Here is a 27,895-nt window from a genome sequence, read left to right on the forward strand (position 1 = left end):
CCCCGCCGTTAAAAATGTCCCCCCCACATTCAGGATGCTTCCTACGCCCGTGTTTCTGTCTCTTGTTTGCTTCCATACACTTTCCCCACACACGTATGTCTTTAATGTTCGCTACAGAAACCCCCAGCCTAATTTCCTCTATCATAATTCTCCTCTCGTCAAAACCGTCTCCTCTCTCTTTTTTCCTCTCCTCATTCTCCTAATCCTCACTTCAACTGGGTTGGATAAAGTCTTCCCCCTCCCCCAACACTACAGGCATTGACAGTGCGCTGAGTCAACTTCACTCCGGTTAACTTTCACTTTCCGTTCTGGTCTCTCTGTCTCTTTGTCCCACACGCAGAGCAGATTTACCTCTCTCATTTGTCGTGTCGTGTCGTGTGTCATTTGTTAACACACTTTCGTTGTCAGGTCATGGCTGATATCCCGATAAATAAGGTAAGGGTTGCTGAAGAATATGAAGGCTGTGCTTCAGACTGTCGGACTAATGTATTGTTGTTTATTGTCAGATGGTGAGTGCCCTAGAAGAAGAAATCGGAGAATTGGAGGAGGCTAAGAACGAGCTGGAGACCTGGAAGGTAAGAGGCACAATACTGCGGCCCACAGCATTCAATCCTACAGTCCCGTGATCAGAGCCATTCCGGGGGGCCACGAAGGCACCATTTGAACCGACGGTGTTTTCGCGTACAGGCTGAACAGACATGCCTGGATATTGGTCAATCTCATGGAATGAGAGTGGTAGGGTGTTGAAACCCTGAGAGAGGCCTCATGTAACCGCGGTCAGGGTGTTCTCAGCATATTGCTGCTTCAAATAACTTCTGTGAGCAAAAATAGTTTAGGCCTACAAAACAAGTTACTTTCACTTTCACCTAGATTGTGACCAGTGGCGGCTCCAGAGTATTGAGGTTTAGATTATTTCCCCGTCTCAATCCAAATTGTACTGTATGAAATAAAAAGGCACATTTGTCTTAAAAAGGGCGACCTGGAGCCAATCCTGCAACTTCCCCACAGGTGAAAGAGTTGACATGCTGAAAGCCCAACCCCTGCAGGGGGGTCTGGGGGGATTATCCCCCAGGAGATTTTTTGAAATACTAAAATAAAATACACATTCTGGTACTCTCTTGAGAAGAAAAATAAATAAATCAGCAGGTTCAGCTACACAACATTTAAAAAAAAAAATGAATGCCATTTTTGTTTTTTGTTACTTTGTTCTGAAAGCTGAACCTGCTGCTCCTCACAGAGGGAAGAGGGAAGAGGCTGTGTGAATGACTTTACATTGTGGATAAGGGTGGATATAGCAGACAATGGAGACTGAAAAGGTGCAGCATGTGGCGGAACACGGGGGATTTGAATGGGACTTGTTAGAAATTAAAATCAATGTTTTGATGGCATAAAGTACCATAAACATACCGTCAGTTTAAATGCTGTTTTATACTGAAAAACCAGAAGTTGTTGTGCACAACCAGTTGTTGAGCTTTTATTCTGAAAATCCTTCATCTCCGGTTAGCATTTAGCATGTGGCTAATATACAATTTCCTATAGAGGTGAATTTAGTAGCGATATGACACGGAGTGTTGCACACCGAAACCTACTGATTTCAACACTACAACTATAGACGTCGAGATATTATTATTGCTGAATATTAAATGAAGGTACAGTTTATTTGAATACGTTTGTTTACAGACGTGGGTAGCATGAGACAACATTCGAAACTACCGGAAATGATACCAGCCGTGAGGTATTTTTGGAGTATTGATTACAGCGTTTAAAATGTATTAAATGAAAAGTCATGAAAGAGATAAGGAGGAGAAAAGGCGTGTTTAGTTATATATTTAATGTGCAATGTCTGAATCCTCTGTAATGCGCAACAACGAACATTGGAGACGTGGAGGGCCGATCCCCAGCAGCGCCAACCGGCCCACAGGGAGGATTCAGCAGAGGATATTTAACAGCTGGAAAGGTGGAGCTCGCTCTCTTCCCTTCGCTCATCTTCTGCTTGTAACATTACCGCACTTTTTTTAATTAAAGTATACATTTGAACATTCTCAGAGACTCAATTAGTCTCCTTTTTAAAGCTTCTCTCCTGGACGCGAGTATAACGAACACAGTTATCAGACTTAATGTATCGATACCCGCGGCTGAAATATCGATACTTTCTCGGAAAATTAAATATCGATATATATCGCAAGATCGATTAAATTGCACAGCCCTTGCTATGTGGGGCAGCACATCTGCCTGAAGGTAGAGGGCAGCCACAAAGCGGTATGTTGCACAGAAGGTGTATAGACCTTTGGCCACTGGGCACTTCCTTGTGCTCGCTTCTTCTGCCAGAGCAGCCAGCACAGCTGGAAGGTTCCTCTGGAGGTTTTGAACGGCTAGGTCCTGTGATAGCCACCTTGTATCTTTCACCTCCTAACAACAAGTAGAAGCACTGGTAAGTAACTAAATAATATGACACCATAATAGTATTATGAAAATTGGTGAAAACACACCTTAACTTTCAAGTCATTCAGACCAAGAGTGGTAGCGGCAGATCTCAGTGTGGCTGACCTATTTGTACTATTTCTGAAGAATAGGTGCAGTTCCTGCAGGTGGTTCCTGAAGTGTGCCATATATCTGACAGCATTTGAGGCATCTTTGCATGCCAGTGCTAGTCTGTGAGCAGCACACGCTACAGAAACCAGCTTTGGAAAACTGTCTGTGAGCTGCTTTGCCACTCCATTCAGACGGCCTAGGTTTAAGAATTAAATTTAGTGTTGAGGGCGTCATTTTGTTTCCTTTAATAACAGCTGACAATACAAATTTCACACAATCCATTAGATTTAACAATAAACTCCATACCCGTCATCACCGCTGCACCGTCTGTCCCGAGTCCATAGAGCCTGTCTACCAGGAGCTCCTTCTTCTGTAGTACACTCTTGATGGCAGCAACCACGCCGTCAGCTTTCCCATCTTCCAGAGTTACCAGGTCAAGGAAGTGGTTGAAAACACAACCCTCTTTATCCAGGTGTCTATAATAAAATTAATAGGTTTTCACACATATTAATAAGTATTAAGTAACTAGGCCTACATCTTTATTTAAATGCACATCATTCCTTTAAAAAATACCCCACCTAACATGTAAATCCAGCTGGCGACTTACAGATACATCTGTCGTTTCATCAACCTCTAGGCTGATTGCTTGAGATGACCTTATCTCTTGCAAAATAGGCAACCCTACTATCTGTGCAAGGATCTCCAGCATTTCATCCACTATTCTGTGATCGGTCATTGTTTCTTTGATCCACCTGAGAAAAAAAGGAGATCATTTAACATTTAGCTGGTTAAAGTTCTTAGTTTCACAAGCATCCATTTTTACGAGGTTTACCTTCAGCTTTTCAAAGTAATCACAACCCAAAAGCTGAGCTAAACTTAACAGCTGAGGGTAGTTGGTGTGGTGAGCCATCTCGTTCTTTACTAGCCAGTAAAGGCATTTGAATCCACCGATGACGGCCTCATGTTCCATAATAACTGTGGGCTCAAAAGCCTGCATCACTGAGTAGCCTTGACCAAGGGCAAAGACATCATTCATCATATGAGCCAAACATGGTTGATAGATTGCAGAAATGAGCTATACATAAAAAAAAATGATATACCTGATGCAAGTGAGACCTGATGCTTTACACTATATTGATGTGAGATGTGGCGCTCGATATAATCCTTGCGGAAAACAAGAATCCCAACTTCTATGAAAGCCCGTTTTAAGGGGCCTTTCTTTATTGGAGGCTTGTGTTGCCTGCACTTTCGGCAAAACATTCCTTTTTAAAAAGAAAAAAATACTGCGGTGTGGGTGGATGGGATGAGGGGTGCTTGTTTTTCACTCGGCTCCTCCCGTTTTGCCAGTACTGTGGTATTAGTGGTTTAGGAAGAGGGGAGTTCTTCACAAATCCAGCGCTCCCTAATACTTCGAACCTGACCTAAAAGCGTACGAAGACAATAATACGTGTGTGTGTGTGTGTGTGTGTGTGTGTGTGTGTGTGTGTGTGTGTGTGTGTGTGTGTGTGTGTGTGTGTGTGTGTGTGTGTGTGTGTGTGTGTGTGTGTGTGTGTGTGTGTGTGTGTGTGTGTGTGTGTGTGTGTGTGTGTGTGTGTGTGTGTGTGAAAAAACATATCAAACCAAGAGATCGTCAGCTTTGATTTTCGCTGTATTAACCATTTCCTGAACACTTGGTGTGTGTGCCTTACCTCTGCTACCGGCATCGCTTCATACAACAGATCTGAGCTGTCCAACTATGACAACACTCCTTGAACATGCACGCTATGTGAGAATATGCCTTGGTGCAAAGTAGCAGTGAAAACATGGTACGGAGTTTCATTGATTTGGGCATTCTCTCAATAAGCAAGTGGAATGGATTTGATAGTGAAGCTCTGACACAGCGCTCTTCAAAGTGCGGCGAGTGGATAGACCGATTCACGGGCTTTCCACATGGTAAAAGTGGGGGGGTCTAAACTAATCATTTGGGGGGGACTTGTCCCACCCTCATATAATGGCTGCGACGCCCATGTGTATATATATATATATATATGTGTATTTATATATATATATATGTGTATTTATATATATATATATATACTATATTACCTAGATGGGCAACTCTCCACCTATCAGGGGAATGAGAGGTTGCGTGGCATGTAGGGTTAGGAACCGAAACTCGGGTTCCAGATGAGAACCGATAAGAAAATGCTGGGTACCCATACAAAATACACAATTTCGGTTCTGCTTAACGATTCCTAAATGCGGTAGACCCTGTATTCCACCGGGTCCGTCTGCGCCGCGGTGACCCGGTGGAATACAGGGGTGGACTGGCTGTGTGTTCTGGAGAATCACAGAATGGCTCGGTTCGCTGACGGCCGGCACCGCCCTTAATTTTTTTAAACCACGTCATGTAAGTTGCGCTGACAGGCGACAGAGGTCCACAGTTGCCCCGCAGCGAGGCTCCCCCGCCCTCCCGTAGACAGTTCACGAGCTCAGTCACTTCATAACACCAAAGATGGGTCGCGGTAAACGCTCTAAAGTGAGGCTCCACTACACTAAGAAAGAAAAAGACAAGGCACAGTGTAAAGCCTGTTAATAGCTTGCCACAGGCATAGCTCGGTTAAAATAAAGCACAGCTATTGTGCAATACATTTGTATTGCATGTATATTTTTTAGTTGTAAAAATGTCAGTTAAAGCTTAAAAGAATAAAGATATTTTTGTTGTCTAAACGTTTGACCTCTTTCTTTTACAATTTTGGAATCGAAACGGGGGATTGATAAGAACCGGAATCGATAAGCAGAACCGGAATCGGAATCGATACATTTAAAACGATACCCATCCCTAGTGGCATGGTAACAGCATGCTAACATGAGCTCGTGCCTCGCCCCCCTCCTTTGCAGGGGGGCGTGGTCAGCTGCAGCTCATTTGCCACAGAATCAGCCCTTGTGAAGACAGGGCTGGAATAGTGCAAATAGAGCGAAATGAGGCATGGCTAAAATGCATGGTCTGTTTGGTATTTTGAAAATAAAACTGCACAGACATGTTTTGTATAGGTAGGGCCCTACAATATATTATTCAAATATAGCATGATAGGTCCACTTTAAAGATATTTGTATGATGTGTTATAATTATGGTGGTCAGATGTAGACGTAGAGAGTGGAAAGAAAAAACTTTCAGGGAAGTAAATCCCAATTATTTTAAACGAAAGAAAAGTGCTTAGGCTGCATCTCGCCGCCTAGCTGGGTCTGGCCACAGCCCCCCTTCAACAGTTCTTACGTGGAGCCTTTATCGAGTGATACATCTTGATTGCTGAGTCAACAATACAGCAGTTTGGTGTTTATGGTCATTAGGCATGTGTATTTGTTAATTGGTTCATGTGTGTAGCATTTTAATGGCAATGTTTTGAAAATGGCAAGCAAATTAATATGTCAGATTTCTGTGTCTTATTTAGAGAACCGTGTGCAGTGTTTTGCAAAAAGTGCCTTGTTCAATTGCATATTGGGTGCAGAGCTGAAAATGTGTTTTGAAGATTTGAGCTGAGGTTTTGCTCTTTGAGTGTGAGTTTAAATAATTGTGCTTTACGTGTCATTTTAGTGTGTTAGCGACTGAAAAAACGGTAATTCAAGATAGATTTCCTGGTTAATATGGTAATCCACCATCATCATCTAAGTATAACGGCTTTCTCCTGTAAGAAACAGCAAACTGTCCTCTGTGTCTTCTAGACTAAAGCAGAGAAAGCTGATGATGTGAAAGCCAGGCTGATCTTGGAAAAACTGAAAGCAGATGAAGCCAAGGACAAGGCCATGAAGGAGTGTTTGGCTTGTGCCCACAAAGAAAAGGATTGTGATTTCACTCAAAGCATGAAAGCAGTTCAGGTACAGTAAAGGCTGTGGGAAAGATCTGACAAATAACAAAAAAACAAGGAACTCAATTGTCCCTTGATTTATTCACAGGAGGAAATCCTGAACCTCGGTAACCGCAGACAGAGTTTGCTGGACAAACTGAAGAGTTTTCAAACTGAGCTGGAGGCCAAGAGGGCAGAATCCACAAAACTGAAACACAAATTTAAGGTGGGAGTGAAGAAAGTCTACAGACCAGACTACACCCACCTGACACTGCATCCATTTCAGCGTATTGATTATTAACAATACATCTTAATAATATAACAATAGGTTGACATGAAAGTCAAACAATGATAATACATTGAAATGGTTTTAGTTCTGCAACTCTGTTTATCGTGTTTCTCCTCCTGTCCAGATTTACGCCCAGATTCCAGACACAGAGGTGAACTACCGGACTCAGTATGAAGAGCAGATGGGGGACGGCAGTCAGCCAATCAGTGGACGGTACCTCATTAGCCAGAGAGCCTCTGTGCATCTGCAGGGAGGACAGGCCCTCATCACCTTTGAGGAAGAGAAAGGTGCATGCTCTTTCACTTTTTATTTAGTAAATCAAATCAACATTGAAGAGTTCATCTGAATTATATTTGTAGACAACACTGTACTCAACCACATGAAAATTACAGCTGCATTCATGAATCCACTAAATGATAAATGCTTTTTCTCTGCCTCTCAAATATAGTTGGGTTTAGTGAATATCATTTTCTCTGTTTAAAACCATATTAAAGTGTTAACTTTTGACATTTAAAGTAGGGATGCACGATAATTATATTAGGAATTATGACATAAACCCGATAACAGTATTAATAGCCCCGATAATATACAATATATTTTTTGGGTAAAAAGAAAGAAAGAGATCCTGCGGTGTGGGTGGATTGGGATGAGGGGCGCTTGTTTTTCACTCGGCTCCTCCCGTTTTGCCAGTACTGTGGTGTTAGTGGTTTAGGAAGAGGGGAGTTCTTCACAAATCCAGCGCTCCCTAATACTTCGAACCTGATCAGTTATGGGGGTTATTCCCTATCTTTATTCAAGAGCGTGGTATTTAAATTTGAGAGCATACTTTATGTATTTATTTCCCTCAAACTCTGTCCTCGCACTCAAATAGTGCCCTCGCACTCAAATAGTGCCTGCTTGCACTTAGATTTGCTCTGCTTGTGCTCAAACTGTACGCTTGCACTCAGATATATTGCTGCTCAGAATTATTCTGTGCGCGCTCGAAACTTTTTCTGCTCTCAGAATTATTCTGTGCGCGCTCGAAACTTTTGTGCAACAATCCTGTCAAAATCCCTCAACCAATAGGAGGCCAGGTGTCCTTGCGGGTGCGTTCGCTTTACTTTTTCCAGCGTTCAGGGCGGTTACTCTTTGGTTTATAAACTCCAGCCCTCCACGGCTTTATAACATGTAGCCTACTTCACTTGTTTGATTTACAACTTTTTTTGGGGGGCGGGGGAGGAAGCACAATTACATAATAGCTACGTTCAGTGGCGTACTGGGACTAAAAATCAGCCCGGGAATCTCGACCGGCCCTCGTTATCGCTAGTAAATTGTCAACGGGAGGAGGGGGCAGCGCCATATATAGAGCTCTGGGAGGGGGGATTGCTAGTGAATTTTCCGACCGGCCCACTTCTTCCTCTAGACTGTTGTTCTGCTCCAGCACTGTTGTGCTACGGCTTGGTTCGGCCCGACGCGAAGCGGAGTGTCGATAGATATTCCTATATCACGGCCTGAAGTGAGCTATTGCATTTATAAAACGGTTACCACGTGTGGCTGGCAATGTGAAAGAAAAATACACACTCCAGTTTAAATAGTTTTTATTATTAAATAATGATGTTCAAAATAAAATAGTCCCTCCGTTGCCTTCTGCACAAAACATAGTGCGAGGTGGTTGCTATGCAACAACAATAACAGCTAGAGAACATAATAGACAGATAGCATTGTCGTCGTTTAGGTGCTTTTTTTTTGTTGGAGATAGGCACTTCTCAATCCACTCCTCCATAGTAAGGCCACCCCGGAGGTCGAAGTTAACCTTGAATGTTTCCATTTTAAGCTTTGTTAGTTAGTTCGTTTCGTGACGGACGTAATGTAACAGTTGTAACCATATGGTTGTAACGGTTCTCAGACGCGGAGGGATACTGACTTGTGAAAAGTAACTACAATTATACCCGGGATATACGCTCATTATATCACGACTAAGAAACATCAGATTGCTTGATTTGAATTGTCCGTTTTATAAACATGTACTAACTGTGCTTACACCCCCCCCCCCCCCCCCAAAAAAAAAGTTGTACAGCGAAGTGATGTACATGTTATGTTATAAAGCCGTGGAGGGCGGGAGTTTATAAACCAAAGAGTAACCGCCCTTACGGGACGCTGTAATAAGTAAAGCGAACGCACCCGCAAGGACACCTGGCCTCCTATTGGTTGAGGGATTTTGACAGGATTGTTGCACAAAAGTTTCGAGCGCGCACAGAATAATTCTGAGAGCAGAAAAAGTTTCGAGCGCGCACAGAATAATTCTGAGCAGCAATATATCTGAGTGCAAGCGTACAGTTTGAGCACAAGCAGAGCAAATCTAAGTGCAAGCAGGCACTATTTGAGTGCGAGGGCACTATTTGAGTGCGAGGACAGAGTTTGAGGGAAATAAATACATAAAGTATGCTCTCAAATTTAAATACCACGCTCTTGAATAAAGATAGGGAATAACCCCCATAATCAGTCACCTGAAACATCGCCATCGAAGCGTACGAAGACAATAATACAATACAAAGTGTGTGTGTGTGTGTGTGCGCACGCGCGCGCGTTGGAGCTATGTGCAACTGAAGGCATATGCTCGAACCGGAGCTGCCTGGAAGCTGCACTCATGTTGCACTATCCGTGCTGCTGAGTGTGCTGACTTCTCCTACAATGTCCCGCTGTCTGCTTCCTGCATAAAGTCAAGTGCTCGGTGCAGTTGTGGCGAAATGTCGCTCCTCTGTTTTCATTTAAACAGCTCCTTATATCCGTTAGCGCAGCTAGCTAGCACCAGATGCTAACAACAACAATGCACGTAAGGTCTCTCTCTCTCGCTCGCACCACACCCTCCCGGTCCTCCAGATGGCCAGTCGGTGCCTGCCGGTGAGCGTGGAAGTGTGGTCTGCCACAAGCGGGCAGCAGGAGCAGGGCTGTCAGCATCAGCTTGTAGATGGTATTTTAAACTCGATGCGCTCTGAAACTACGGGGCGGCCAAGGAAAAAAATGTGTTAAAATAATTAGTGGCGTACATTTTTTTATTATCGGTTATCGGTATCGGTCTTGAGAAGCAGGAAGTTATCGGTATCGGTTTCAAAAAACCAATATCGTGCATCCCTAATTTAAAGACCTCATTAAAGTGAAAGAAATTGGGATGGACATTTTAGACAAAATCATTGATCGAGAAAATAATCTTCAAATGAATTGTTTATAACAAAAATTGTTAGTTGCAGCCGTAACACAAAGAGGAACAAGTAGTTGAAGTTAAATAAAGTTTTAGAATATCCGTAGATATTACTTTATGAAAGAAGGCTATTAAAACACAGTTGTAATATTTCATTTAAATCTAAATTATGAAAACTAGTTCTAAAAAGGTTAAAGAAAAACATAAAATGATGAGAATCAATAATTAAGTACAAACAAAGCCATGAACATACTCTGTGTGAGCAGGACATTTCACAGAGCTCTATCTGCACACTGCCACTGCAGTGTTATGAATGCCTTTCATCTCAAAACGTTTAGCATTGGTTTCTTAAAGTTTACAAAACTATGAGATTACTTTTCCTAACCTTAAACACCACATGACATTACCTTTATACTGGAAAGCAAGAAGCTAAGCAAATCACTTGTAACTCACATGGGCAAAGTACCAACGCTCTTTCAGGATCAATGACAATCAAAAACACCTCCCTTTTTATTCATTGGATATTATAGTCATTATAAGATATAAGTCAGTAAATGTAGATATACAGCAAGTAGGGGACGCTCCTGTTTTGGTCATGGGGTTTCAAAAGATTGACCCAAGACTTACTGTCTGCGTCTCATGTCTGCAGTGGCCTCTCAGATCCTGAAGATACCCAAGTGCTCCGTGTCCTGTGAGCACAGCAGTGTGGATGTCAAACCAAGAGGAATAACTATGGATCCTGCTGTGAAGTTTGAGGTACTGTTTTGTGTGTGTGTGTGTGTGTGTGTGTGTGTGTGTGTGTGTGTGTGTGTGTGTGTGTGTGTGTGTGTGTGTGTGTGTGTGTGTGTGTGTGTGTGTGTGTGTGTGTGTGTGTGTGTGTGTGTGTGTGTGTGTGGTGTGTGTGTGTGTGTGTGTGTGTGTGTGTGTGTGTGTGTGTGTGTGTGTGTGTGTGTGTGTGTGTGTGTGTGTGTGTGTGTGTGTGTGTGTGTGTGTGTGTGTGTGTGTGTGTGTGTGTGTGTGTGTGTGTGTGTGTGTGTGTGTGTGTGTGGAGAGATATAATATCCTGCCATTAAGTCCACAAACTAAACTAATAAACAGAGGTGGGAAGTAATGGAGTACAAATACTTCGTTGCTGTAGTTAAAGGTGGGGTAGGTCATTCACTTCAGAAACACTTTTTGTTATATTCCATGGAATGCTCTTAACATCCCGATAGCAATGAATACATTAAATGCTTTGACACAAATACATTAAAAAAATTCCGGCTAAAATAACTGGATGGCCTACCTGCCTGTCAGCCTTCCATCTGTGCACAAACTTATCTCGTGCCCTCATTGGTCATGTGCGCGTTCGTGTGTGTTGGAGGAGGGGCTCTGTGAGGAAGTCTGAAGGAAGAGGCAGATTTTTTTCTGGCTGCGTACTTTCAAATTCTAGCGCACTCGAGCTGGTTTCTCCATTCTTACCTATTCTACCTTTAACTACATTTTTCTGGTAAAAGTACAGTACTCCACAACTTATTTTTCTGACGACTTTTTACATTTACTAATTACATTTTTAACACATACCTGTACTCTCTACTCTACGTTTGGTGGCGTGATCATTATTATTTAGAGTCATTACGTGCCTATTGATTTCAACACGATCCGTGTATCCATCATTTCCTGGTCTTCTCTAAAGAAGAGGGACCAACAAGAACTCGGCTCCAGTCTATTCCCATCATCCTTTGAACCAGAAGCAACTGCAGCGTCTTATCATCCCAAAGCCCGTCAGTAACGGAGCGAGGCAGAACCAGGCTGTGGAAGGCAGCTAGAGGAATAGGGGAGGATGAGGAACAGGCAGGTGATGAAGTTAGCGACAACACAGAGCAGCGGAGATATTAACCTCCCTCACCCATGGCCATGAGGGAGATGTTTGAAATGATAGCCGTCAAAACCGATTCCTGGCGAATGCGCTGAGAATTGTGTCGACCCAAAACTCACAAAGTGTTCGCTTTCAAGAATTTGCCGTTGAATTGAAATAAAATGCACCTGTACAGTACCAGGCAAAAGTTTTCACACACCTTCTAATTCGAAGGTTTTTTATTTAAGTTATGTTCTACATTGTTAATTAATGCTGAATACATCAAAACTATGAAAGAACACATATGGAATTATTTAGTAAACAAAAAAGTGTTGAACAAACCAGAATATGATTTTAATTTGAGATTCTTCTTTGCCTTGATGACTGCTTTGCACACTCTTGGCTTCTCTCAGTCAGCTTCATGAGGTCTGGAAAGGTTTTCAAATAACACGTGTGCCTTGTCAAGAGTCAATTTGTGGAATAACTTGCCTTCTTAATGTGTTTGAGACCATCACTTGTGTTGTGCAGAGGTAGGGTTAGTGCACAGCCTTATTCGACTACTGTTGTAATCCATATTATGGCAAGACCCACTCAACTCAGTAAAGAGAAACGACATTCCATCATTATTTTAAGAAATGAAGGCCAGTCGATCCGGAAGATGTCAAGAACTTTGAATGTATCCTCAAGTGCAGTCGCAAAAACTATCAGACGCTGTAATGAAACTCTCATGAGGAGGACCCCCCTGGGAAAGGAGGAGCAAGAGCTGCCTCTGCTCAGAGGATAAATACATCAGAGTTACCAGCCTCAGAAACTGCAAATTAAAGCACCTCAGATTAGAGCCCACATAAATTATCACAGAGCTCAAGTAGCAGACAATCTCTACATCCACTGTTCAGAGGAGACTACGTGAATCAGGCCTTCATGGTCCAATTGCTCCAAAGATCCACTACCGAGGATGACAACAAGAAGAACAGAATTGTTTGGGCCCAGAAACACAAGGAATGGATGTTAGACAGTGGAAATCTGGAAAGGATTGAGCAGAGGGTAGAGTTGTCGATTCTTGTTCAGTTTTCTGTGACTATCTTCCTCACCCTCTCAGACTTTCAGTTGCGGGCTACTAAAGTGCCGTGCTACCATGGAAACCAAACAATGGTGTAGCTGTATTAAAGTCCGAGTGGAAACAGTCGTGAGTAAATCTGATTTTGTCAGAAATCGGGAGAAATGCGGGAGAAATATGACCCCGGGAGGAAACCGGGAGAGGGCAATGAAATCGGGAGTCTCCCGTGAAAATCAGGAGGGTGTTGGCAAGTATGCCCTGTGATATATCACGTCGCATGGCATTTTTCCAAAGAGGACCGTGTTGATCTCCTGGGAGCCCCCGTCTTTACGGAAGGGCTCTTTGGATCGATCTCCTTGCTCACGGGATACGCAGTAATCGCAGCGTGGCTGCGATTCCTCCCCATCCCCAGCAGAAGAAACACTGTCCTACACTCCCTGCCCCCGCTGTAAACCCCAGTATAGGGAGCCAGCAGGTGGCACGTGAGTGGAATAAACCGTGTGCTGTCAAAGCACTGTGCGGGTTCAAGAGACGCTATTGCCGGCGTGCTGTTGTCAGAAAACACACCTTGCCTAGTATAATAGCTCCGATTAATGCATTTCACCGTTGAATGGGAATACAGCGTTAATACGTGGACGAGCGGCCCTCGTGAGAGTGGCCGCGGTGCGTTCAGAGACCTCCGCAGGGGAAGGGTGGTTTACGTTTGTAAACTCTAGTTCTAATCTAGAGTGATGTGTGTGTGTGGGAAAAATGCATTCAGTAAGAACGAGTGCATTTATCCCAGAGCAAGAGTAATCTCTCTCCACAATTCCACTTTTTCCCATAATGTCCGTTTCGAAGAGACGGCATTGTGACGGCGCGCGCGGCCCCCCTCCCCTGAGGGCATAGTACCCCTCACTGCAGTGCGCAGTACCTCAAGATGGGCGGGAGCTCAATATGGGCGGAGCCTCAACGCCCCTCCTTCTCAACCTTTGAGGCCCGTGACTGACGGCCCCTCCTTCTCAACCGTTCTTATTATACATCCATGCTCTCAACCTTTGAGGCACGTGACGAGCTTCACAGATGACGCGTTGCATCCTGTTTCCGTGGTAGTAGTTCTGTTCTGTTAATCATAGCATCAGAGTATTAACTATTTTAACATATTATATCTTATATTATTAATATATATATATATATATATATAATGATACCGGTAATATAATGATACCTTGAGGTCTGTGATGATGGCGAGTGATCTGTCGCCATGGCAACGGCATTTAAAAATGTAAAACTCAAATTAAACACATTAACAACCTTCAAAGCATATTTTAATGTCTATTTGGATGTTAATTGCATCAATTATTTCAGTTATGACTTCAAGAAAGGGCCTTGATTTGTTTTTTAACGTACATCTTTTTAATTTTAATTTAATTTTAATTTCATCAGAGGCAATATATATTTACTCACATTTTACTGAAAAACATGTGATATAAATGAAATCATATCGCATTATTTCCTACCAGTATTTTAAAAAGTATATTAAAAAAAGTACCATCGTATTGACAAATTGATAGAATTGACAGGATAATATCAATGGTAATATAATACTGTGAACAGAGCCATTCCGCATGTACTTCTACTTTTGATACTTCGAGTACATTTAGCTGATAATACTTATACTCTTTTACTTAAGAAACACTTTGAATTCAGGACTTTCAATTTTATTGAACACAGAAAGCAACAGACAAGACAGGACAAAATAATACACAGACAGATCGTGACAACTAATACATTTTGAGGCATGAGTGAACCTAATACAGCTGATTGTAACAGCTCCCCCCCAGCAGCGCTCACTCATGACCCCATCTCAAATGATGGTGCAGGTGAAAAACTAAAGAGGGGCTTCAAAATCCGGCAGATCAGGTGTTGGTACTGCCGGATTTTGAAGCCCCTCTTTAGTTTTGTACCTGCTAGGTCCAGAGTGAAATGCTTTGGTGAGCATAAACTAGAGGGAAACAGGGAACACCAGTGTGATTTTGGTGACATTGTGACTATCCTGGCCAAAATTACAGGGGGCGCTTCAAAATCCGGCAGCTCTAGCAACTGCACTGCCGGATATGGAAGCCCCTCTTTAGTTTTTGACTTGCTGGGCCCAGAGTGAAATGCTTTGGTGACCATAAACTAGAGGGGAACAGCAAGCACCAGTGTGATTTTGGTGAAGTTGTGACTGTCCTGGCCAAAGTTGTAGGGGGGGGGTGTCATATCTGGCAGGAGAAATACCTGCTCTGCTGAACATGTTATAGAGATGATGCAGATCTAAAATAAGGAACATTAATAGTGTGATATAGGCACAGATATAAGATCAATAATACACTTTATTTTTGGGCACCTTTCAAAGCATTCAATGTCACCTTAAAATACAATAAAAAAAATCAAATATGAGTGGCATTACAATACAAACATGTGTTGAGTAGGAAACCACAGAGGAAAATGACATTCAAAGGAGCAATTAAATTGAGTGAAGCCAGTTTGAACACATTATCTTTTAGGCTTGATTGAAAATAACACAGTGTCTGACATATGTGATATCATTACTGTCATATAATTGCTTACTATTCGTGGTTATCAGACACTTAAACAACAGAGAGGGTTTTAAGAAATAGGACTATACTGACAAATGACATTATCCTGTCATTGTCTGTTCTGTAGGAAGGAGGAACATAGCAGAGTGAGACTGCACTCAAAAACGGAAGTTTGTTCCAATACGAAGATTGTGACTATCTGAAAAGTGTCCTTAAAACGAGCCTCCTCGCAATTGTATGCACATTATTTATTCAGCCGTTTGCTGTTTAATCTGATGGAAAATATATCATTCAAAAGAGAGAGAAAAGCATATTAAACTAGACAAACGCTCAATACAGGCGATGACGTCACGTTTGCGCGTCCCCGCGAACAGGGCTTCAATCTACGGCAAGGCTTCAATCTACGGCACAACACCGGCACTCACGGGGACGGCTGCCCGTCTTCACGGATCTGACTGGCCTGGCGGGGGGAGAAAATCTCTCCGCCCGGGACGAGAGGGCGAATCCCGCCTCCTCCCTGTATAATGCACAGATCACTACGTTTTCTAATAAGAATGAGGTTGATCTGTATCCACAAATAGTAGTATTTCCACAAATGCTACACACGATAAACTAGTCATGTGCTCGGAAATGCTGTTCAACCATTGGTCAGACATTAAGGGGGTACAAACGCAAATCCCTGCAATTTCTAGCGGAGCCTCCGCCATGGAGCATCGGCACTTTCGGCAGGTTATTCTCATGCTGCTGTTAGTCTGGAGATCAACAGACATATGATTATATAATCAGTAGTGCTGTCAAAATTATCGCGTTAACGGCAGTAATTAATTTTTTGAATTAATTGCGTTAAAATATTTAACGCATGTGCAGAATGGCCCGCCCCATACGTGCCACCAGTGGCAGTGCCAGGGTATGGCTGGGGTAGGCTACACCCATACCAAGAAATGGCTTAGCCCCACCATGACAAATGATGTTAAAGTAAGCAAAATAAAGTCCGCCAACTCGCGCGGAGTAAATTGCACAGACAGCAGTTAGTAAGATTGATTTCAGTAGCCACGGTTTTGAAAACTTTTGTCACGTAGTGATCGTCTTCTCAATAGAACATCTTTGATAATGTCTTCTGGCCAATCAGAATCAAGATAACGGCGTGGTGTTGTTGCAGGAAGTCCCGACGGAGAATACTTTTGCTGTAGTACAGGGGTGCACATAACTGGTACGCAGGTTATGTGCTTAATCTGAAATGCGTACCGTCACTTGTGTCACAAAGCGCATTTGCGTACCGACGTACTTGTGAAGCTTTTCCAGAAGGCGGTTAGATCACCGGACGACAGAGTCGGTCTCCGTGTGCACAGACAGGGCTGCTGTTAACGTCGGTCTGTACAACGGAATTGTGCCAAAACTACGCCAACCGGCTGCGGAGGGAGACTCCCCCCCCTCACTGGAGAACTGCGCTAAAACAGCTGATCACAACGTTCACACTCTGTGGTCACGAAGTACTCCACCAGCCCCCCCCCCCTCTGTCGACTTTCCTGAAGTACTGCCCCGTTGATAGAAATCAACACGTAATGAATTAAGACCCCACGGTTTGATGTTTGATAGGTGTGTGGGTTGTCTTTCATTTTGACACGCAGAAAAATGTTATAATAAATGGATATATCCGCCTTCTTTCATTTATCTTTCCATTCCCACAACAATATACATAAATAAATGGCATATTTTGGACATAGCTCGAATGGTGATTAATCATGATTAATTAATTTTTAAGCTGTGATTAATCTGATTAAAATTTGTAATCATTTGACAGCCCTAATAATCAGACAACGTCCATTAAAAAACATTATTACATGGCTTTGTTGAATACTCGATTCTGATTGGTCAATTCCAAACACGTGACACGTTTTTAATCCAGAACAGACAGACCGCTGTCAAGGATTTATTGACCGTTGTTAAGGACGCTCACATCTGCACAAAGAAGTCCGTTCGATTTAACTGTATACAGTTTGGCTGAAACTAACTGACAAGACAAGAGCGACAAGAAAACAGCGGAGAAGTAACGGGCAGAAACCCTCCTTTTTACGCAGCGGTCCAGACATAGGTCAGACGGCGACACATATTCAGTTGCCAGTTACTTTGGCATTAGGGCAGGGATATCTAGATACTTCCCAAGGTTTGACATAATGAATTGTGCTACTTTTAAAGCAAGCAACGATTTTTTTCAAATCTGTAATCATGAAGCTCTTCAAAAACGCTATCGAAGCAGTTCCTGCCGTTGCTACGTTACTTCAAACGGTAACAACGGACTATTTTTCTTAGCGGATGCATGTAAATTTAAATACATACAACTATTTTTTAAATCAATAAAATAATTTTCTAAATCCACAAAAGCATTTCAATTGATATTGGGAGTCATGTCGTTACTTTGTTGAGAATGTGGCCATGTGTAATAAGCGGGATAATGTGCAGCAGCGCGGTCATTATAGGGAAAAGAACACCTTCATGCTGATCTAGATCCCTCCGCTTCGCGTCGGGCTCCTGATCAGCCTGTCGGTGTTCTTTTCCTGCTTATCCATGAGAGACGTTCTGCAGAGGAGAGCGTTTCACCGACGACAGGTGTTCTTACTTTTATGTAGCTGATGGAGAATTTTTTCTTTACACGACACTGTTCAACACTTAATTCTGCTTTACTCTTTAACTAAACAACCGCGGATGTCTTGAAAGACTCTTTCGCTAAAGATTGTTGAAGATATCCGCGTTCTTGTGACACGTAAATACTGCGCTTCCTATGTTTTGGTGCGGACTGCGTTCACACCAGCAATGAACCGCTCCAGAGTTCGCAAGCAAGCGCTCCGAGACCACCTATTTTAGCGGACCAGAGTCCGGTTGTTTAGTTCACTTAAGAGGTCTCGGACTGCGTTCACACCGAGCCAAATGAACCGCACCAAGCGGCTAAACGCACCAGGGTTCGATTCAACCGGACTATACAAGGCAGGTGTGAACGCACCCTTACACACAATGTTAACCGTACAAATTCCCCATTCGCTGCCCCAGCTGTAGCTCCTGTAAAGGAGGTGGCTAGTGGGCATGCGCAGATGAGAGGGATGAACCGCAGGGAGTGCTATCTAAAGGAGAGCGCTATGCGGGCGTATTGCTGTCAGAGAACACACTACGCCTAGAGAGCAAAGACTCCAATTAATGCAGTTTTCCATATTGGTAAAGGCTGCATTATGGCGGAGCCCGCACTCACACAAGAGTGCGTGGCGGTGCGTTCAGGGACCTCAGTAGAACACACTACGCCTATAAAGACTCCGATTAAATGCTGTTTACCGTAGTGGTCAAAACAGCATTATGGTGGAGCGCGCGGCGGTGCGTTTAGGGACCTCAGTAAATAATCGGCCCTTTCTGTGTCGACCCTCCATGGGCAAATCTTCCCTTAACGGGGAGTTTTGCGGCGGAACGGGTCACCAGAGTGTATCACAGCTTCATAGCTGTGGCCCCACAGCTGAGGGCTTTCCATTAACACAATGTTATGGGGAATGGAAACTCAGCTGTGTACTAACAAAGTGGATGGACAGGACGCTGAAACGGGGCTATTCACTCCACTTTTGCAGGGTCTCACCTCCTTTTATGGGCATGCGAGAGGAAATCTGTCTTCCCAGGAGGAGATTGGTTTCCTCTCAGCAGAGATTCAGGCTCTGGTGCAGAAACAGGCTGTGTCTGTTGTGCACCCTCAGCACAGAGAAAATGGTCTTTATTCCATGTACTTCCTGGTTCTCAGGAAGACAGGGGAATTCAGATCTATTCTAGATCTCAGCAGCCCGAATCGCTACATTGCCTGCAGAAAATTCTACACGTTAACTATAAAACAGGGCTAGTGCAAACCGGGCGATTGGTTGACCACCATCGACCTGAAAGACGCATACTTTCATGTGGAAATGTCTCCGGAGCACAGAAAGTGTCTGCGTTTTGCCTTCCAGGGGATAGCCTACGAGTACAACAGATTACCGTTCGGCCACTCCCTATCCCCACGTACATTCAGCAAATGTGTGGCCACTGGGCTTCAACCGCTGCGCGCCCGTGGCATGAGAGTTTTTCTTTTACCAAGACGACCTCATAGTCATGGCCGGGTCCAGGGAACAGGCAATGCTTTGCTCAGCACAATTGATCACACACCTAACCAAATTAGGCTTTGCGATCAATTGAAAAAAGAGCACCCCCATACCTCACCAACAGGCACTGTAGTTGGGAGTGGTGTTCGATGCAGACGCGCTGCGCGCCACCCTGTCAGGGAGCAGAAGTGCGTCCCTTCTCCGGGCGGTTCACAGGGGGCAACAGTGACAGCTTTAACTGTCATGCAGACTTTGAGTTTCATGACGGCTGCTCACATTGTGGTCCCGCAGGGGTTACTGCATATGCGCCGCCTGCAGAGGTGGTTCTCCAGCCTGCGTTTGGATCCCAAGAGGCACAAACGGTGGCTGGTGACCATCCCCCCCTCAGTGGAGGGCAACCTCCGGTTCTGGGGTCTCCCGGGCGCCTCCGGAGGGGGTCTCCACTGGGACGGGTAACCTCCTACATCACAGTGTTCACGGGAACAGGATGGGGAGGGACCTGCCTGAAGAGGGCTATAGGTGGGCGCTGGTCTCTAACAGAAACACGACACAGCAACATCCTAGAGGTACGGGCGGTAGTGTTAGTCCTCCAGCATTTCAGGCCCCTAATTCAGGGGGAACATGTAATGGTCAGGAGCGACAACAGCACCACAGTGGCTTATATCAACAAGCAAGGCGGAGTCCGCTCTGCCACCTTGTTGGCCACAGCGGAGAGGCTGTGGTTATGGGCTTCAGAGGTGGTGTTATCTCTGAGAGCCCTCCACATCCCGGGACTGGAGAACAGGGGGCCGACCTCATGTTGAGGGGCGGCCCCCTGCCAGGCGAATGGACGCTTCACCCAGAGGTGGTGAAGCAGATCTGGGCCCAGTTCGGGAGAGCGGAAGTGGATCTGTTCACCAGCCGGCGCAACAACCACTGTGCCCTGTGGTTCTCCATGGCCCTGAGCGACGACCCGCCTTTAGGGGTGGACGCGTTTGCACACGAGCCATGGCCAAGGAAGCTGCTATACGCCTTTCCACCGCTGCCTCTCATTCTCCCTCTCCTGGGGAGGGTGAGGCGAGAACGTCTGGCAGTCATTCTGATCGCGTCGGGGTTCCGTGGTACTCAGAGATGACACAGATGAAGGTGGGCCAGCCCTGGGCGGTTCCCCAGTTCTGGGGGGCGATGTCTCAAGAGGCAGGTGCAATCGGGGCGTTACCCACTCTGGGCCGTCCTCTCCAGGCTTGGCTGCTGAGAGGGACAGGCTGAGACAGGGTGGATTGTCTGACAGTGTTATTCAGTCTATCCAGGCAGCTAGAGCTGGATCCACCACAGCCTGTTACAGGCCGAAGTGGCTGGGATTCCAGCGATGGTGTGAGGAGCGGAGAATAGAGCCCCTATCTTGTGAGTTGGGCTCTATTTTGTCCTTGTTACAGTTACTGGTGGACAGAGGACTTGCTCATTCTACTGTAAAGTGTATGCAGCAGCCATCTCGTCCTGCCATGAGGGATTCAACGGCAGGTCAGCCTTTTCTCATCCACTGATGTTGCGGTTTTTACAGGGGGTCAGGAGGCTGCGCCCAGTAGTGCGCCTCCACCCCGCAGTGGCACCTGCCGCTGGTGCTCGAGGCTCTGGTCACAGAACCATTTGAGCCTCTGGAGCTCTCCTCCCTGAAAGCATTGTCGTGGAAGACAGCGTTGCTACTTGCCTTAACGTCAGCCAAAAGAGTGTCTGAGTTAACCGCTCTGTCTGTGCACCCGGGCTGTTTACTGATTCGGGGTGACCGGAGCGGCACGACACTCAGACCCCGACCGAACCCCTCCTTTGTGCCCAAAAGCCTAAGGAGTGCGTTCAGGTCGAAGGCTATTCAGTTGGGGGTATATAGTCTTCCACCCCATGGTGGGGCCAGGGAAGCTAAAGTACACCTCCTCTGCCCGGTGCGCGCGTTAGCATGTTATGTAGAGCCCACAGCTACCCTGAGACGCACTGAACAGCTGTGTCGATTAGTCTTTCGCCCCTATACCCAGGTCGGACGACCGATTTGCACGTCAGGACCGCTACGTGTCAGCTTGTGTGTGCTTCGGGGGGGGGCTGACTGGAAAATCTCTGTCCAAGAAACGCCTGGCAGGCTGGCTTTGCGGAGGCATTGCACAAGCCTACGAGCAGGCAGGGAGAGCCTGTCCCACGGACAGACTTGTCGTCACCCCTGAAAGCCTTCCCCTGTGGCTTATTTTCATACCACATCTTTTGAAATGATCAGCCTTCAGTGTTTTTTGGAAATCTAAGGACAGGTTGGCATGGTCCTCTAGCAACACACATTTTCACATAGCTGGCATTACATTTGAGATCAAAAGCTTGGTTGTGGATGGGATCTGTTGGATACTTTAAGGATGCAAATTTGGATATGACCTCTTCTTCACTTCTACACACAGTGTCTCACAGCAGACTCAGTGCAGCGTGGTCAGTCCCTTCTGTGATCTCTTACCAGCATCATTTAGTAATAAAAATAATTTCACAACTTTCACATTGCACACTGTTACGTCCCCACTAAGGTCTAGGGGACCTGGAGACAATAACACGCAACAACCAATAAAAATGAGGGATTCAGTGTAAAGGTTAACAAAAAGGTGTATTCCTTGTATACCAAATAACTGAACATAAATACTCTTTGTGTGAGGAGGAGGAGGAGGAGGAGGAGGAGGAGGAGGAGGAGGAGGAGGAGGAGGAGGAGGAACAAAACCAGGCCTATCTCTACATCTATCCTCTGAAACCAAAACTCAAACAAAAACCCTCACTAACTAAACTACTCAGAAATGGACAAAGCAGAATACAGGGGTGGCAACAATCCGCTAACCTAGTGTGTCTAAACATTAGTTACCTACGTGCTGAGAAATGTACAGAGTACCCCAGACTTACCTAACTCCTCCACCTCCCACAAGGCAGTCAAATTCAGGCTCCTCAGTCAGCTACAGGCCCAGGGTGAGAGAGAGGGAGAAGGCTTCCTGGGTGCCTCCTTTATGGTCGGCCCTGGCTGCTGATAGGCCAGCTGAGGGTGAGAGGATCCAACTGCTCTCATCAGATGCGATGTTTCCAGAGAGAACAGCTGTGAGGTCCGTGCAGAAAGCAGAGCAGTGTGTACAATATATATCACTCAGTACAACAGGCCTACTCTCTTTATTTGCTTTAGTTTTGCTTTTGTTTATCTACAAACAAAGAGTCCAGATGTTTCTAAGACCATTTAGTGCTTCATATAATAAAATACACAACGGCTGTAGCCTGATTATGCTTTAGGAGCTGTAGGTGTGTGTGGTACAGTGTGTAGATGCTGCGCACAGACGGGTCTCAGTTGGTTTGGTGTCCTCTGCTTACTTTTAATACAACTTGTGGCCTGTAATTTCAATTCCCCATTTCAGCGACCAGAGAGAGGGGGGGGGATATATCCAGTCTCTGATTGTGTTACGTTATTATGAGAGTGCTCTCATACTTTAAATTATTGTGTGTGTGTGTGTGTGTGTGTGTGTGTGTGTGTGTGTGTGTGTGTGTGTGTGTGTGTGTGTGTGTGTGTGTGTGTGTGTGTGTGTGTGTGTGTGTGTGTGTGGTGTGTGTGTGTGTGTGTGTGTGTGTGTGTGTGTGTGTGTGTGTGTGTGTGTGTGTGTGTGTGTGTGTGTGTGTGTGTGTGTGTGTGTGTGTGTGTGTGTGTGTGTGTGTGTGTGTGTGTGTGTGTGTGTGTGTGTGTGTGTGTGTGTAGCCTGTTATTGTCTCATGACACTGCACTGTGAATGAATCAAAGTAAATATAGAAGTGGTCATGAACACATCTGTCCATCAGACAGAGGGCTGCTGTGCCTCCTGTCATCATTGATGGACGTCTCTTTAAAATGACCGCTCAGAGGAGAGGAGTTCTCATTTCTCTAACCGCCTGCTGCTTCCCCTCCTCTCTCCTCGGTTCCCCTCCTCAGTCCTCCGCTCGCATCTCCTGTGGGCGGCACCAAGTCTCGAGGATAGGAGTCGAGGAGGGGAAATTTAAGAATTGAGAAGCCTCTAGTCTAGGGAGAAGAGATAAAAGCAGGAGGGAAGGAAAATCACACAAGTACAGCCTGCCTGGCACGTAACACACACATTAAAGCTAAATCTGATCTTTTTGTTAAGCTGGCATTCTTATATTACACTCTATCTCCCTAGCATGCAGCTTCCATCTTTCAGAGGTATGCAAACTACAAAGTTTATAACTTCAAACTAATATTCCTTGTTGAGTATCAGAGAAGACTTTCTGTATGCTTCATCACATCTTCCCTGATAAGGCTTCAGCTCAGCTTTTCCAGTTTCCAAAAGAAGCTGTCAGATTAATTAAAGGTGGGCTAGGTCATTTTGGAGAAACCAGCTCGAGTGCTCTAGAATTTGAAGTAGTGGAGCCCCTTCCCGCGACCATCCGCAACACACTCTCACTCCATAATCGTCCAGGAGCGACGTTTGGTCAGGGTCCGTGGCGTCCAGTTGTGACGCTCCTAGGCTCCTTCAGCATCATAAAGGGACGCAAATAGCTTTCAACTGATTGCAATGTATTCCCATCTGCGTCGGGATTTGACGCTCATGGAAGCACGGCATTCGTTTGTGTCTGCTGCCCTTAAAGGCAATGTGAGCGCACATTCCCATTGGATAACGGAGAATTGTACACCCGGAAGTAAGTATTCCCCTTACTGTCGATTGATTTTACAGTGATATCTGCACTACTCATCGACTAAAAAACACCAGATTATCCTTGTTAATTACACAACATTGATTGGTTTAAATTGTGTGCAATGCTTTTGTATTTTTCCCCTTCGATTCGGAGAAACAAATATTTTTTCGGAGTAAAGGATGGCAGAAGACACTACACTACCCAGAATCCCCAGCTATCGTTTAGGACTACACCATGTGCTCTGTTTGACAAACCCCGTGATTAGTTCTCAAGCTCTGTGATTGGTTGACCTCCAACTGTATACCATATGAAAAAAAACGTTTCGTAAAAGATAAAATCATACTTTATTCAGCAGTGCTTGCTTTACTCTTTGAAAGTCATCACATGAATGCATTGTAATAAATGGTTCGGCTGCATTACATATATTACATGTGAAGAAACTTCTGTTTAGCAATGCAGAATCAATGTTCAGTGAAAGGAATGGAAGCTGGAATCCGCCTTAGTCAAACGCTGAAGTTTATTGAGAGACAAACGGCCGGAGCGTTCACAAGGTATTCACATAACTCTCATCATGAAAATCCCAAACCAACACTGAGGAGACAAAGACAGGAACACCTCTACATGTAAGAAAGGAGGGAGCTAAGAGCCCGCGCTTTCTCTAATTAGTACCAGACATTTAAGAACAAAGAAGGGTTTGTTATTACCAACTTGCATGGTCCATACTTCCCCCACAGGAAAGGCAGAGGGCCTCTTGACCTTTGTCCTCTTCAAATTACAGACAGGGCACATACCAGAAAAGACTGAAAGTCTCAAAAATACACAGATCAGATTAAAATATTCTTTGACATTACACATCTGTCGTAGTTCTTTATTTTTATTTATCTACAGAGATCGGGCTCAGAATAGACCGGAAACTATTATTTTACCGTTCAGTTTGAATTTCACAATAAAGTTAGTGAAGAAACACACTCCTCAATGTCAGTTTTGGTAATTTAATGACAAGGATGACGACACCTTGAAACAGAGCAATGCAGCAAGAAAAGCAAAGTACTACATCCATGCATGTCATGACCAATACACATATATTCAACGACACAGAGTATAGACACACCAAACAATAGTGGAAACAATCTTACATGAATGAGTGGATGAACGTCTCAACTCGAGGCGGAGTGAATGAACAATGTTTTAAGGCGAGACACCCCAGGTGAATAGGGTACTTTTTTTTAACTTAAAGGTATCAGCTAGAAATGTATCCAGTTAATTACTTACAATAAGGCAATTGTTTAAATATGCAAATGAGCCATTCTCTCATTAAATATGCACATATTTTAACTAGGGCTGTCAAGTTAACGCGTTAACGCAAAAAAAAAATTAACGCCACTAATCATTTTAACGCGATTAACGCATGTGTATTTTTTTTCCTCGGCCGCCCCGTAGTTTCAGAGCGCATCGAGTTTAAAATACCATCTACAAGCTGATGCTGACAGCCCCGCTCCTGCCGCCCGCTTGCAGCAGACCACACTTCCACGCTCACCGGCAGGCACCGACTGGCCATCGGGAGGACCGGGAGGGTGTGTGTTTGTGTGGCCCGAGCGAGCGCGCGCACACACACACACACACACACACACACACACACACACACACACACACACACACACACACACACACACACACACACACACACACACACACACACACACACACTATTTGTATTGTATGAGAGAGGTTCCAGGTTGAATTGAGGCGAATATTTGTAATGTTCAGAGGTTGTTGTGTTTAATATTCATGAGAATATTTGTCATTGTTCAAATGATAATAAACATTAGCATAAAGCATATTTGTCCACTCATATGTTGATAAGAGTATTAAAAACTTGAAAAATATTCCTCTAAGGTACATTTAGAACAGATAAAAAATGTGCGATTAATTTGCGATTAATCGCGATTAACTATGGACAATCATGCGATTAATCGCGATTAAATATTTTAATCGACTGACAGCCCTAATTTTAACACATTTCAGGAATCGAAATCTGAACTTTGGATAAAGCCAGGTTCAAAATTATTGTTTCATTTTGTATTCATATTAGTATCTAAGGCTTTTACAGAAGGGATATTGGATATCTCTTTTTATCACTCCATAAATCAGAAAATACTGCCCTAAAATATCCATTTTCGCCATGTTTTTTTTAGGAATATAACTGGAAGGTTTGGTGTCTCTACGTGCTACTGAAGTGGACATTTCGAACACAGAGTAGGAGAAAAAACTCATTTTGAGAAAACGACCTTTAAAGATTGCAGTGAGGCGCTAGCTAAACCCTCCTGTTCTTTGGATGATAGCTTGCACATCGACGCACTCCGTGAAGGTATTTCATGTTCGGGGTCATTTGTTTTTTGTATAACCTTGCTTCGTGCAAGTGACAATTGTTGTCGCCTTCTCTGTTAACGTTTTTTTCGCCGTTCTTTTGCCATTTTGAGATTTCAATTTCTAGCGGAAAGCTAAGCAGGAAGTGTTTTAGCACACCACGTGACGCATCTGAACGAATCACGTTGTCAGAAATTGACACCAGCCAATGAGATTTCGTTTCTTGGTTTAAGACCCCTTTGTGCTTTCACGATTGGTTGCTGATACAAAGGAAATGACCATATTTGGATCCGATGAGATTGTGCAAGAGAGACAGAGCTTTCCAGCGATATCTCTGTTGACATGGTGCACACAGCGGTCGCGGTACTTTATGTTACGTTAGAATGCTAACTTTTGGTGAATTTAGGAGAAATCTACAGATGCAAATAGACAAACTATAGTCAAATAAACACTTAAATGTGTATTTTGTACGTTTTCCTTCCAAAAGCCTGAAAGAAAACATGTTATAGAATCAAAATAGCACAAAATCTCAAAATTTACCAGTACTTGAAAAACGATGTTTTTGCCTGCCGTGTCTCGCCTTAACTAAAATGCCGCTCGGCACTGCCGGGTCAGAGCACGGCATATCCGGACAGCGACAGCAGTGACGCTGCCCTCTAGTGGCCGGTGATAAACTCTTCAGTTAGTAGTAATATTTTGTTTTAATGTTATTGTTTTTTATTAACTACTAGACCGCTGGGTCATGTTAAGACCATCTTTTCTGTGTTGCTGTGGGTTTTTTCCATCGCTTTTGTGTTACAAATATCAAAACAATAACTAAATATATCCGTCGTAAACTAAACCAGAAACAGCAGTATATTTTATTTTGTTAACACAGTAAACTTGACAGCTTTTTAACCCAAACCACCTACTGGTTAAAGCACGTTATTACACGTTTAGAGTAATGTAATGCAGGTAGATTGTGTTGCTTTTTAATGACTGTTTAAAATGCCTTTTTCTTAATGTCTTTTATTATTATTAACTACTTGTTACTTGTTGCTAGGGACACTGCTATCGATATTATTTATGTTATGTTGTGTAACTGTTTAATGGTGTTATCTTTATTGCTACCCCCTTCCCAGTCAATTTATAGTGTTGGTCCACAGCGCATACGTATTAGTTTAACAAAATCCGTTGTGGCACGTTATTTTCCCCTGTGCAATTCTCCATTTACTCAACAATAACACATAATTATCCTTGTGTTTATTTATTTGTTTGATTGATAAACACAAGTTGGGGTCCGTCAGGACCGAGGGTCGGAGCAGCTCATTTGCTTTACAGAATATTACACCGGGAAGTAAGTATTCTCTCCGCTTCGCTTGACAAACCCCGTGATAGTCCTCAAGCTCTGTGATTGGAGAGTGTGCTCCGAGGGTTACGCCGAGGGTCAGACAGCACTTGAAATGGGATGGAACCACGGCAGACTGTCCAAAACTGGATTTGAACGGGTCC

General features: G+C 44.2%; 1 protein-coding gene across 1 annotated transcript in view; it reads left to right on the forward strand.

Moving 5' to 3' along the window:
* The first annotated feature begins 243 nt into the window (after nucleotides 1-243).
* The window catches only part of nmi (N-myc (and STAT) interactor), a 44,919-nt gene continuing 17,267 nt past the window's right edge, over nucleotides 244-27,895 (forward strand). The window contains exons 1-6 of the mRNA XM_034097304.2: nucleotides 244-435; nucleotides 507-575; nucleotides 6,235-6,387; nucleotides 6,466-6,582; nucleotides 6,770-6,932; nucleotides 10,473-10,579. Coding sequence (XP_033953195.1) covers nucleotides 412-435; nucleotides 507-575; nucleotides 6,235-6,387; nucleotides 6,466-6,582; nucleotides 6,770-6,932; nucleotides 10,473-10,579 — 633 coding nt within the window. The 5' untranslated portion in view covers nucleotides 244-411. The remainder of the gene's footprint in view (nucleotides 436-506; nucleotides 576-6,234; nucleotides 6,388-6,465; nucleotides 6,583-6,769; nucleotides 6,933-10,472; nucleotides 10,580-27,895) is intronic.

The sequence above is a fragment of the Pseudochaenichthys georgianus genome, chromosome 13 (assembly GCF_902827115.2).
Source record: "Pseudochaenichthys georgianus chromosome 13, fPseGeo1.2, whole genome shotgun sequence".
Taxonomy (NCBI): domain Eukaryota; kingdom Metazoa; phylum Chordata; class Actinopteri; order Perciformes; family Channichthyidae; genus Pseudochaenichthys; species Pseudochaenichthys georgianus.